This window comes from Sinocyclocheilus anshuiensis, unplaced genomic scaffold, assembly GCF_001515605.1.
Source record: "Sinocyclocheilus anshuiensis isolate Anshui unplaced genomic scaffold, SAMN03320099.WGS_v1.1 scaffold50, whole genome shotgun sequence".
Lineage (NCBI taxonomy): Eukaryota > Metazoa > Chordata > Actinopteri > Cypriniformes > Cyprinidae > Sinocyclocheilus > Sinocyclocheilus anshuiensis.
The window spans coordinates 2,968,036-2,980,988 of record NW_015542382.1 but is presented as its reverse complement, the minus strand read 5'-3'; the positions used below and the strand labels follow the sequence as shown (position 1 = coordinate 2,980,988).

The 12,953-nt window shown below is 36.0% G+C and overlaps 2 protein-coding genes across 3 annotated transcripts in view; both read right to left on the bottom strand.

Annotated features, from left to right (window-relative positions):
- Positions 1-7,131, bottom strand: LOC107692725 (52 kDa repressor of the inhibitor of the protein kinase-like). 2 transcript variants are annotated; one of them, XM_016491896.1, is made up of 5 exons: positions 6,985-7,131; positions 3,990-4,118; positions 3,747-3,871; positions 3,219-3,562; positions 1-1,017 (listed from the first exon to the last, which is right to left on the bottom strand). In XM_016491896.1, exons 1-5 carry the CDS (start codon positions 7,104-7,106, stop codon positions 952-954), a joined length of 786 nt encoding a protein of 261 aa, XP_016347382.1. In that variant the 5' UTR covers positions 7,107-7,131; the 3' UTR covers positions 1-951. The 2 variants fall into 2 exon arrangements, with proteins under 2 accessions (XP_016347382.1, XP_016347381.1); XM_016491895.1 differs by having other exon boundaries at positions 943-1,017; positions 2,840-3,562.
- Positions 7,132-9,945: 2,814 nt separating this feature from the next.
- The window catches only part of LOC107692654 (protein disulfide-isomerase), a 6,764-nt gene continuing 3,756 nt past the window's right edge, over positions 9,946-12,953 (bottom strand). Inside the window, exons 7-11 of the mRNA XM_016491816.1 lie at positions 11,390-11,587; positions 10,926-11,046; positions 10,405-10,583; positions 10,119-10,208; positions 9,946-10,025 (exon numbers count right to left, since the gene is read on the bottom strand). Coding sequence (XP_016347302.1) covers positions 9,963-10,025; positions 10,119-10,208; positions 10,405-10,583; positions 10,926-11,046; positions 11,390-11,587 — 651 coding nt within the window. The 3' untranslated portion in view covers positions 9,946-9,962. The remainder of the gene's footprint in view (positions 10,026-10,118; positions 10,209-10,404; positions 10,584-10,925; positions 11,047-11,389; positions 11,588-12,953) is intronic.

The window sequence follows — 12,953 nt, the reverse complement described above, 5'->3', positions numbered from 1 at the left end:
AAAAACTGGGAATGTTGGACAATAACAGGATTATAAAAGCTTGACAGTAAACTGTTTTTGCAGTATTGTCTTATATTAATGTCCGTTAAAGCAAGACTGTAAACAAAAAAAAACTTTTTTTTACAGCCAGTCTCAAATTAATGATTCAATTATTACAGACACAGCAATGCATCGTGTTCTATAAGATCATTATGTTTGCAGTGTGTTCCAGGGGATTAAAACATACAATATACATTTCATACCTAGTGGAGTAATAGTAATAGTAAAAGTGTAAAGTTGCATAAAAGGGAAATACTCAAAGTAGGCTAAACCTACCTTAAATGTGTACTTAATGGTTGGATTCCACAACTGATAACATAAAACATATACAAGACAATACAACATTTACTGTAGGTGTCATAAAATTTACAGATGACTAATTTGAGAAATGTTCTATTGTGCCTCTAATTTGGCTGCGAGATCTGCCAATTTTGGGTGCGTAAGATGTCGATGGATTCTGATCTGTATAAAGAGTCTAACCATGTAGGGGAGTGACTTTTTGCACTTCTCCGTGTCACACACTACTCCCCTGCACTCACTCACAATCACCATCCTACTGGTAAATATCTTCCCACCCAGCCTAACTGTGTGGATAACTGAGCTGATCTTTATTTCTTTATTCGGAAGTTAGACTCCAGAGCTATGGCTAAATCTACCAGTGCCATGCTGGGCACTTTAAGGCTCTTCTCTCCTAAGTTGAGGTCAGTGTACTGCTTGTCCTTGAGGAATGCGTACTGTGAATCAGCAGGGATATCTGTGTTCAAGATTTTATACTCCTTGCAGGGAAAATCTTCACTGATTGCGAATTTCCCCACAACCTTACTGGCCATATACCCAGCTATGTAAACCAGTACACTTCCATCATGGTCAAAGGCAAATGCTGCTGAACTTGGTGGCCTCATCTCATGTCATTCAGCAGGTCCAGGACATGTTTTGGTAGAACACCCTCACATCAGACTCCCGCACAGCATCACTGTTCTGGAAAAACAAAATACAAATATTAATTATAAGTTTTACCTAATGATATATATGTCACAAATAAAATTAGACATATTATGACAATATTAAGATTAAGTGCAGGCTTATTTACAGATGTTTGCATCTGATATATTTCTCCACTCTTTTAATCAGGTGTTCCTTAAATTTTGTCCCTTTCTGTATATTTTAGTTATCACTGACTCCTTATTAAAGGGGTCATGAACTGCCTTTGTTTTTTTATTTTTCAATTTTGAATAGGCTATTTTCTGTCCTGTTTTTAACCCCCCTCATCAGAACACACTGTTTGAATAGGTGTGGCGGATTGTAAACTCGGAAGTAAACGCCCACTGCTATGATTGGCTAAGAGTTGTGTATGTTTGACAGCGTACATTGCTTATAGATGGGTGCTGCTGTGATTTAGGTCAAAAACACATAGATGTCGGCACCGATAGCCTTGTGGGCAGCGTGCCGACATACAGCGCCATTGCATTACGGGCATCCCGAGTTCGAATCCCGACTCGAGGACCTTTCCCAATCCTGCCCCCTATCTCTCTCCTACTTCGCTTCCTGTCAGTTCTGATCTGTCCTGTCGTAATAAAGGCGAAAATGCAAAAAATAATACATGCATAAATAACTCAATACATATAAAACAATCTGTAAGAAGAGACAAAGTGACCACGTAATGAAAACAGTTACTCGCACTTGTGACATTACTGTCTGATCCAAGTCTTTTTTCTTTTTGAAAATCCTGCATCGAATTGTGCCTTGTTTATATAAATAAATCCGCAGTAAAATTAAGTGAACAAAGGAACAAGTTCTTACAGACAACGTTGGGATCAGAAGGAAGGCAATGCAAACACTGTTTTTCCACAACTTGGCACTGCACAACATCTTGTCTTCAAAGCCATCTTTACAGCTTGGTTTCTGCATAAACCTGCGCATTCACCTCTATTTCTAATTATTTACACTACATGCGTGAATCAGTGGACGGGGCTAAACAGGCAGTGATGTAGAAGCAGGCACTGATCTTCCGTGGAGGCGGTGCTTATCCACTCTATTACATCATAGAGTAAACATACCAAAAGCTGCGTTTTGGCAGACTGCCTTCAGTATAAGCGGTTTTTAGACTAATGAAAAAGTTTTTATTTCTGAAACTTGTGTTTTATAGTACAATTCTGAATGTTTTATAGTACAATGACTTCTTATATGTCAAAAGATCAATGGAATTTTTGGTTTCTCAGTTCATGGCCCCTTTAACACCGGCATTCCTGGCCTTCTTCAGCCTATTTCACTTACCTCATTTTAGTTTGTTTTTGCTTTTGGCATGTCTGTATATATTTGCTAGTCTGTTAACCAGAGTGAAATTCCTTGTGTTAATGCATATACATGACAATAAACCAATTCTGATTCTGAGTTGCCTAGACCTCTTTTGTTCTTGAAAATAGCTGGTCCTGGCTGAGTACTTTCCCTGGATTCTGAGATTCTCAGATTTACTAGAGGTACAGTGGGTACGGAAAGTATTCAGACCCCCTAACGATTCTGTGTTTTTCTGTCAATATGGGGTGCTGTGTGTACATTAATGAGGAAAAAAAATTAACAAATGATTTTAGCAAATGGCTGCAATATAACAAAGAGTGAAAAATTGAAGGGGGTCTGAATACTTTCCGTACCCACTGTAGATAGCCGGTCCTGGCTGAGTACTCTCCTTGACCTATCTGACTCCCAAGTCGAGTGGATGACCACAAAGCAGTCCATCAGCTCAACAAGTTATTGTAGTGTACATAGAATTATCTAAAAATTCGGAAAACCAAAGATCACTTACCATGATCTCCAGAACTAAAAGAAGATATTTGGTGGGAATCAAACTGGTGGTCAAGTGTATAGTCTATTGGCTGCTCCACCTGTTCAGCTTTGGCTTCCGCATTAGCAGTGACTGGTGGATCTGCATATACGGTGCCTGTTTCATCTACTCTACAGTCAGTAGTCACTCTAGCATAGCTGTGTTCGCCAATAGTCTTCTCAATATCGATAGACTTCATAAGCTTCTGCAGTGTGCGGACAGATGGCATAGAAAACGCTTTAAACAGCAGCCTGTAACACTTTGGACTGGCATGTAGCAGAGACAAGAAGAAAGCTTTGTCCTGAGTGGTCCACCGAAAACCATCAGCCTTCCGCTGAAACATATGTATCTGTGTACTCACAAAAGCATATGCTTTGGCTGGTAAGAGTTTCTTCAACTGCTTCATCACTGACTCCTTATTAACACAGGCCTTCCTGGTCTTCTTCAGCCTGTTCACTTCCACCTTCAGTTTGCACACCTGTACCTTCAGACTCCTAATCTTCATCTTCAGGGCATGTTCCCTGGCAGCAGCTTCAAGGCCTGTTGGCAATGACATTGGGGGCAACAGTGGAGTCAGTGACATCGAAGGTCTTGCTACAGAAGCATCAGGAGAGGTAATATCGGTCTCTGAGCCAGTGGGTTGTTGAACACTGTCTGCAGTGGATGAGCCTGTATTTGGCAGGTAAACAATATTACTTTTTTTACCTGTAAAACAAACACAAATAAACTAAAATCACATTGCAGCAAAACAACTTTCATTACTTTCACATAACACTGCCACTACTCTAAAATGGATAATGTGATGTACACTCTAAAAGAAATCTAGAGCGACTGAGCTTTCGCTCTAAAATTTGACTGGCATCTCAAAGAATCCCTGTATTTATCTTACGTCTCTTTGGTGGTAACTCCTGACGCGTCTTTGGTGGCTTTCTCTTTAACACCAAGTCCAATGGGGGTGGTGGGGTAGGAGCATTAACCATTGTGGGCACTGCATCCCATTTCAATCCTGCATGGCTACAAGGTACAATGAGAAAGACAGATACAATACCAGTCAAAAGTTTATTGTTCCCAAATATTAAGCATCTTTATGATTTTTCTGAAGGCAATTTCAATTTTTTCAGTATATACATACACATTAGATGGTCTCTTAAACTGGCTAGTGTGAAAATGTGCACTGCACACCCTATAGTTGTGATGGAGCCGCTGAAAGCTTATCCCCATCAAAGATGCATTCCTGAGATTCTGCACCCACCTGGCACACCTATAAAAGACAGTATTGTATGTATGTATTTATTTATTTATTTAAATCGTATGGTTAACATGACAATTTCAATACTAAAAAAATGAACAAGAACTGCTGAGGACGAAGAAGAAAACAGGATAGGCCTACATTCATTCTAAAACAAGAGGGGAAAGGTAAGCCTAAAGCCAGTATATTTAGTCTCAAGCTTTAAGACGGATTTTGTTTACTCATCTTTTATCATTCAAATAGGCATTGCAGGTAAGTATAAAGATGACTACTACATATATTTGGTCCAATGCAGAGGTCATTTTTCTCTTTAGATACTTTTTATTGTTTCCAGACATTAAAGGAATAGTTCACCCAAAAATGAAAATGTGATGTTTATCTGCTTACCCCCAGGGCATCCAAGATGTTCGTACACAAACGAAGATTTTTAACTCAAACCGTTGCAGTCTGTAAGTCTTATAATGGAAGTGAATGGGAATCACGGCTTTCTGAGAGTAAAAAAAAACATACACAAACATAACCAAATTAAACCCTGTGGCTCGTGACGATACATTGGTGTGTAAAGACACGAAACGATCGGTCTGTGCAAGAAACTGAACAGTATTTATCGTTTTTTTACCTCTGATGCACTGCAAAGTCTGAACTGTCCTGAGTGCGTCCTCGACAGCTGGCGCGTGACGCGTCGTCGTCTTCTTGCTTTACGGCGGATCGCAGACTTATAAGTGCATTACCACTGTTTCTTCAGTAGAACACAAACGAAGATTTTTAACTCAAACCGTTGCAGTCTGTAAGTCTTATAATGGAAGTGAATGGGAATCACGGCTTTCTGAGAGTAAAAAAAAACATACACAAACATAACCAAATTAAACCCTGTGGCTCGTGACGATACATTGGTGTGTAAAGACACGAAACGATCGGTCTGTGCAAGAAACTGAACAGTATTTATCGTTTTTTTACCTCTGATGCACTGCAAAGTCTGAACTGTCCTGAGTGCGTCCTCGACAGCTACCACCACCTATCTCTCAAATCAGGGATTAAAGTTCCGTCGCTACGACGGATTTCCGTCAGTTCATAAAGACAGTCAGTTGCTTCATTCCTGAATGATTCAGTCGTTCGAACAAATCAATTGAATGAATGAGTAGTACAAATTAATTTATTAATACTAATTTCATATGATTGGTAACTTATTTGTCTTGTTCAACATATTGTTTTAAATAGAAATTTTAAAAAGATTATAAACATAAATGTTTTAATTTGACACAGATGAAAATGTTGCCATTACAAGGTAAAAAGAAAATACTCCTGTAAGTCACTTTAAGGAGTCAAATGTCAGGAATGGGGTTTGGTCGAAGAAAAATGTTCAGTCAAAATATATATTTTTTTAATGAGTGCAATTAAATTCATGTGGAGATTAATGTTTTAAATATAAAATTTTGAATAAAGAAATATGATTTAAATAACTGAAATTATATGCTAAAAATTTAACTAAATGGCGGCAAGTCAACTGATTTTATCACTGAATCATTCATTCAATTGATTCGTTCAAATGGCTGAATCATTCAGGAATGAAGCAAGTGACTGTCTTAATGAACTGACGGAAATCCGTCGCAGCGACGGAACTTTAATCCCTGTCTCAAATGGACCATTGACACTCTATCTACAATCTCAATTAGGAGTGTCAATGGTCCATTTGAGAGATAGGTGGCGGTAATGCACTTATAAGTCTGCGATCCGCCGTAAAGCAAGAAGAAGACGTGCCAGCTGTCGAGGACGCACTCAGGACAGTTCAGACTTTGCAGTGCATCAGGTAAAATGAGGTAAAAAAAAAGAGGTAAAAAAAACGATATAAATACTGTTCAGTTTCTTGCACAGACCGATCGTTTCGTGTCTTTACACATCAATGTATCGTCACGAGCCGCAGGGTTTAATTTGGTTTTGTTTGTGTATGTTTTTTTTTTTACTCTCAAAGTCGTGATTTCCATTCACTTCCATTATAAGACTGACAGACTGCAACGGTTTGAGTTAAAAATCTTCGTTTGTGTTCTACTGAAGAAACAAAGTCACCTACATCTTTGATGCCCTGGGGGTAAGCAGATAAACATCACATTTTCATTTTTGGGTTAACTATCCCTTTAAGAAGAAAAAGGAAACATATATGCTGTAACAGTAACCAAACACCAACCAAAGAACACCTGCCCTACCCCTGACATAAGAGCCATAAGAAACATTTACACATACGCACAAAAAAAAGGTGGGCAATTACTGTAAAATATATTAAGAAAATGACATTTCAGCACAGGTAACTACCAATGAAAACAAAAAATATGTTAAAATAAGTCATAAGCACAGTTCACATATTAACACAGTCAACTTTAAACACTTGGGCATGAGAGGTCATTTTTAGGTTGAAATAATTAGGTGATTATTTTATCACTGCACAGTTAACGTTATAGCAGTTAAAAGAAGTTGCTATTTTTTAGGGGTTTTTTTCCACGGAACTTGAGACAGGGAGGTTTAAGGATTTCATTAGCGTTTGATTTCCTTTTAAAAATAAATATGACAAGTAAGAATGAAGTGATATGAGTCCATCTAACGTTATAATAACGTTAGATTATAACGTTAGACTGTTTCTCAGGAGGTAACATTAACGTTACATACAGTGTATTTACGTTATCAATGAAACGAATGAATTTAATAAGCTCATTCTAACTTAGTGTCATATCCATATAAATCATTATGATGGTTTCTATGGCTAAGACCTGCAGTTCCTAAAAGGAATTAACGTTAAGTTTACTAAAAAAAAACAGTTAAAGTTAGCAGTTGCAGCTAGCATAGCACTTCAAAGCACACAATATTTTACACCTTTGTGAATCATTACCTGTCAGGGTCTTTGGGAAAACGATGAAAGGCAAGATGGGTACTGTTGCACTGATAGTTTTTGCAGTTGATTGCCGAACATTGCGTTCTTTTATTCCACTTTGACTTCTCTTTCGTTGTCATTCTGTCTGTTTCTGTGCATCTGTGCTTCTTCTTCTTTTGGTTTTATGGCGGGTTGCGAACCTGAGCTGAAGGCCACTGTCAAAGAAACCTGGGCTTCCATACCACCTCAGCAGTGCCACAAACTGATCACCTCCATGCCACGCCGAATTGAGGCAGTAATTAAAGCAAAAGTATTGAGTACATGTACAGTAAATGAACATACTTTCCAGAAGGCCAACAATTCACTAAAAAATTGTTTTTTTATTGGTCTTATGAAGTATTCTAATTTGTTGAGATGAGTTGAGTGAATTGGTGGGTTTTTGTTAAATGTGAGCCAAAATCATCACAATTAAAAGAAGCAAAGACTTAAACTACTTCAGTCGGTGTGCATTGAATTTAATACACGAGTTTCACAATTTTAGTTGAATTACTGAAATAAATGAACTTTTCCATGACATTCTAATTTATTGAGATGCACCTGTATCTTTGATTTGTAAAATGTCCCGCGACTGAAAATGCTAGCTTTTCATAAGAAAACCCACCACTTCTGGTTGACTTTGCACCGGGTAATGGACCCTTTTCACAAGACTGTGATGACACGTTTAACGGTCATCAGCATCGTAAATCCTCGAAAGTTTTTCATATTTGTAGTTTTTAAAAATGTACATTTATAACACTATTCTTTGTATTATATCACCTTTGCATTAAATTACAAAACAAAACAAAGCAGTTAACGCTAATGCCAGGGTGCTTCTAATGCAGTGTCTATGGGAGGGATGGTAAATTTGACATCGTTCTCTCTTCTGACTGCCATTATCATTATATCAATAATTATAATATATCAATATTTTTTTCCTTTTATTGAAAGTCATGAAAACACTATCGTGGAGTTTTTCTTTTGTTATTTGAGCAAATGGGAATGCAAAAAAGTATATTTGTGGTACTCTCCCATTCACTGCTCTTCAAGTTAACCCAACAATGACGACTTCCGCTGCTGAGGAAATGTGAAAAAGGTCTATTCTCTGCAGACTTATTGCGTGGGAAAGACAGATCCGATCGGTTATCCAGATAGCGAAGTCAGCTGATGTTGCCATGTGTAAACGTGCCTGTTCTGATTGACTGACGATCCGATCTGCTTTATCGGATCGCGGTGTTGCCAAGTGTAAACGCAGCCGAAGACTACCCCGATCAGGCATAACATTATGGGTTAAGGCTAGAAGGGCTGTGGCTACTGGGCATGCGCACATCAATATAGCGTAATTTTGTCACACTGTACAACAACAATTACTATTGTTGCATTATTGTAAGGGGTAGGTTTAGTGTTGGGGTAGGTGTATACGTTAAAAAAAACACAATCTAATAGGTAGAAAATTAAATTTCATTGTTAGCTTTCGGTCAGAGCTGTAGGCCCCTTCTAGCCACAATGAACATTATGTCCACTGACAGGTGAAGTGAATAACACTGATTATCTCTTCATCACAGCACCTGTTAGTTGGTGGGATATATTAGGCAGCAAGTGAACATTTTGTACTCAAATTTAATGTGTTCATAGCAGGAAAAATGGGCAAACGTTGAGTGAGTTTGACGGGCCAAATAGTGATGGCTAGACGACTGGGCCAGAGCATCTCCAAAACTGCAGCTCTTGTGGGGTGTTTCCAGTCTGCAGTGGTCAGTATCTATCAAAAGTGGTCCAAGGAAAGAACAGTGGTGAATTGGCTCACTGATACACGTGAGGTCCGATCCAACAGACGAGCTACTATAGCTCAAATTGCTCAAGAAGTTAAAGCTGGCTCTGATGGAAAGGTGTCAGAATACACAGTGCATCGCCGTTTATTGCGTATGGGGCTGCATAGCAACAGGCCAGTCAGGGTGCCCATGCTGACCCCTGTCCACCGCTGAAAGTGCCAACAGTGGGCACGTGAGCATCAGAACTGGACCACGGAGCAATGGAAAAAGGTGGTCTGGTCTGATGAATCATGTTTTCTTTTACATCACGTGGATGATGGCAGGGTGTCGCGGGTGTCGCTTACCTGGGAAACACATGGCAGGATACACTATGGGAAGTGAAAGCCGGTGGAGGCAGTGTGATGCTTTGGGCAATGTTCTGCTGGGAAATCTTGGGTCCTGCCATCTATGTGGATGCTACTTTGACATGTACATATTGAAAATGCACTCATAAGATTATTCAAACTGGAAATATCTTGATACAGTCAACTAGTATGCAACAGTGTTTAAGTGCTGCACTGTCAATATTTTCTTTTCAATGTATTACATTTTTCAGTTAGTAAAGACTGAATTTTAATCAGTTGAAGATAATTAATCAGTCATAAGTGCAGAGTACATTAACCGGTTTGGCGTTCATTATTTTTATTTTTTAATTATTTATTTTTTAAAGAAATTAATACTTTTATTCAGCAAGGATGCATTAAATTGATCAAAAGTGACAGTAAATACATTTATAATGTTACAAAAAGATTACAAATAAATTCTATTCTTTTGAACTTTCTATCCCTGAAAAAGTGTCATGGTTTTCATAAAAATATTAGGCAGCACAACTTAAGAAGAAATGTTCCTTGAGCAGCAAATCAGCATATTAGAATGATTTCTGAAGGATTATGTGACACTGAAGACTGGAGTATTGATGCTGAAAATTCAGCTTTGCATCACAGGTATAAATTACATTTTAAAATATATGAAAATATTACTTTTTACTGTATTTCCAACCAAATAAATGCAGCCCCTGAGAGCATACGATACTTCTTTTCGACCCCAAAACTTGACACTTGAATGGTAATGTATACCTAAAATGTTCAAATAAAATTTTAGTTTCAAACAAATCAATAAAAGTGCTTTAGTTCTAGCCATTACAGTGAATGATCAGAGTTCCTCTTTCACCGCAGCCTTCTGTTCATTCAGATACTTCTTCCTCCGTTCCTCCTCCTGCGGCATATACACAAGCACAGCATGAGTGTGCACAATAAATAATTCAATAAAACAATCCATGCCCATTAATGTGAGAGGGAAATATCTTACCTTGGCTTTGTCCGTCTTGGCTTTTTCAATCTCTTTTTTAATAAATGTTACTATAGGTTTCAGCTTCCTCTTGCCAGAATATGGCACTACCTGCCAAACATTTTAGTATGATGATTATAAAATACTAATAATAAGTCATGGATGGTCCTAAACAATACAATATACAACTAATTTATTTAGCACAAAGACTAACAATAACATGGCTGTCCTAAATATGGATTTACAATCAATATGAAATTTTAAATCTCAAATATGTGAGAACAGTTAGTTGTAAGAGACTGCTTACCCTCTCTGAATAAACAGCGGGAAATAATTTGATCGATGGGTATTTTTCTCCTAGATGAAGGTTTACATCGTTGGCTGTAATGTCAATTTTGGCAACGACAACATCTTTTTCACTAAAATGTTCAGCAAGCTCCTCCCACAGTGGAAACAGAGCACGACTTTCACTGCTCCAGGGTGCATCTATTGAAATATACAATGTTCATGTGTTCAAAATGCGCATGTTTGACATGTTTTTACTTGTATCTTGATATACATGTGCATCTCAATAAATTAGAATTACACGAGTTTCACAATTTGAGTTGAATTACTGAAATAAATGAACTTTTCCACGACATTCTAATTTATTGAGATGCACCTGTATCTGGAAATGTCAGAATACAGAGGTATAATCATACTTTAATTTCATTTACAAATATTTGATTAACACAGATTACTTGAAATACAAAACTACAGCAAGCTGTTAGTGCAGACACACAAACCTATGATATCAAGCTGAAGCGTTCTAACATTTGAGGTACTTACAGAACAAGACAATGACATTTTTATTATGGTTAAAAGCCACTTTTTCAAAGTTCATCCCAACCAGCTCTTTCACTGGCTGTGTGTCCCAGTTTTCAGGAATTGGCTCACTTTGCAGCTTAGGCTATAAAACACAAATTATACAGACCTTTTGAGTTCTATACATTATATATTATAGTTATATAAATACTGAATTATATTATTGTAATTATATAGTTTTTAAATTAAATGTAACAAAACATTTTGTATATAAACAATTATAATTAACACAAATTTCATTTGTATATAAGTTTTAATATATTAAATTAATTTCTATTTTAATTTTAATTATGTAAATTTTATTTTAATTAAAATTATTTACATTTAGATTTTTTACATTTGTGTGTAACTCAAGTTAAATTACAGTGTTATAATGAAAGCATAAAAAGATAAAAAAGCACTTGTTTCATTTATCTCTCTATACTCACCTTAGCTTTCCCATCCAGGTAACCCAGACAGAACTCTAAAAGAGTGCGCGCGTCAAACTGATCAGATGGCAGCTGGTATTGAGCGCTGTCTGATAGATTGACCATTCGGACCTGAGGAGCCTCTTTTGACCTCACACGGAAATACTCCATAACACGGCCATTCCGTAGTTCACTCACATCAATCATCACAAACAGAACCTAACGAGAGAGTTTAATAAAAACAATATCATACACTATAAAAAAAAAATCTGTGACATTTACGGTAAAATACCGGCAGCTGTGGTTGCCAGAACTTCACCGTTAAAATTATGGTAGAAACATTTTAGGTTTTACAGACTTAACTTAAATTCACAATAAAAAAACGTATTTCATTAACTGATGTAATGTTAATAAACCAGCATATTGAAGTACGAAGTACTCGGTTTTAAACCACTGAAGTAAATATGAAGTGTCATGCAGGGAATTCTGGGAGTGTCAATTTACAGTTTTTCACTGTTAATTATACAATGGCTTTTTCTTTTTCACTGTAATTTTACTGTAAAATTACATTAAATGTAATTACAGTTATTCACTGTATATAGTATGGAAACGTACTGATAACCAATTAACAGGTTTTTATTGTAGCCTTTTTACAGTCTTTTACTGTTAAAATCACAATCATATTTTACAGTGAAGGTATATAACTAATATACAATTACAATAATTTATTATTATTTATTTATGTTTTTTTTTTGCAATATGTAGAATCCTAACAGTCTGTTTTTTTTTTTATCTACAAATGTATATAATTAATTATCACAAATTTATATTATATCATTTGTCATAATATAATATAATATAATAGTGAAATATAACCTGTTTCGACAGGTTTCAGGAGATTAATTTATTCATATATGTAGGAATATATTTCTATAACATTTTATTGACATTTTTTATGTTAAGAGAGAAGTTGACAGTTTAATATATTTAAGTGTAAGGATTGATCAAATCTGGATTTTATAGCCACTTCAAGTGATGAAAAATTCATCAAAACCTTTCTAAAAACTTGATGATAATTTCTTCTATTAAAAAAAAGTCAATATGTTGTATTTTTATTTAAAATATTCTAAATATTTTTATATTTAAAATAAATACGTTTTTAATATATATAATATTACTTGTTTTATTTACATTTAAAATGTATTAAAATTTAAATATATATATATATATTTATGTATTTAAATGTATTTATTTAATATATATGACATGCTGAATAAATTCATTCTGAAAACTGAATTGTTCTTCCACCATAAAAAGACAGTTAAATTTAATTATACGCATAAATTAAATCATATTTGTAAATGTCATTTCAAACTATTATTTTTAACATCATCAATGTTTTTCATAGCGTTCCATATCATGTGTGTAAATATCAATGAAATTTCTTTCTCCTTATTTTGATTTGCTGAAATTTTGAAGCAGGCATGTTTTGACAGGATATTCATCCTCTGATGTTTTGGACACGGTGCATCTGAAAGCAGTTGGGAATATTTATCTGCCAGGATTTACAACAACCTGCAGACTT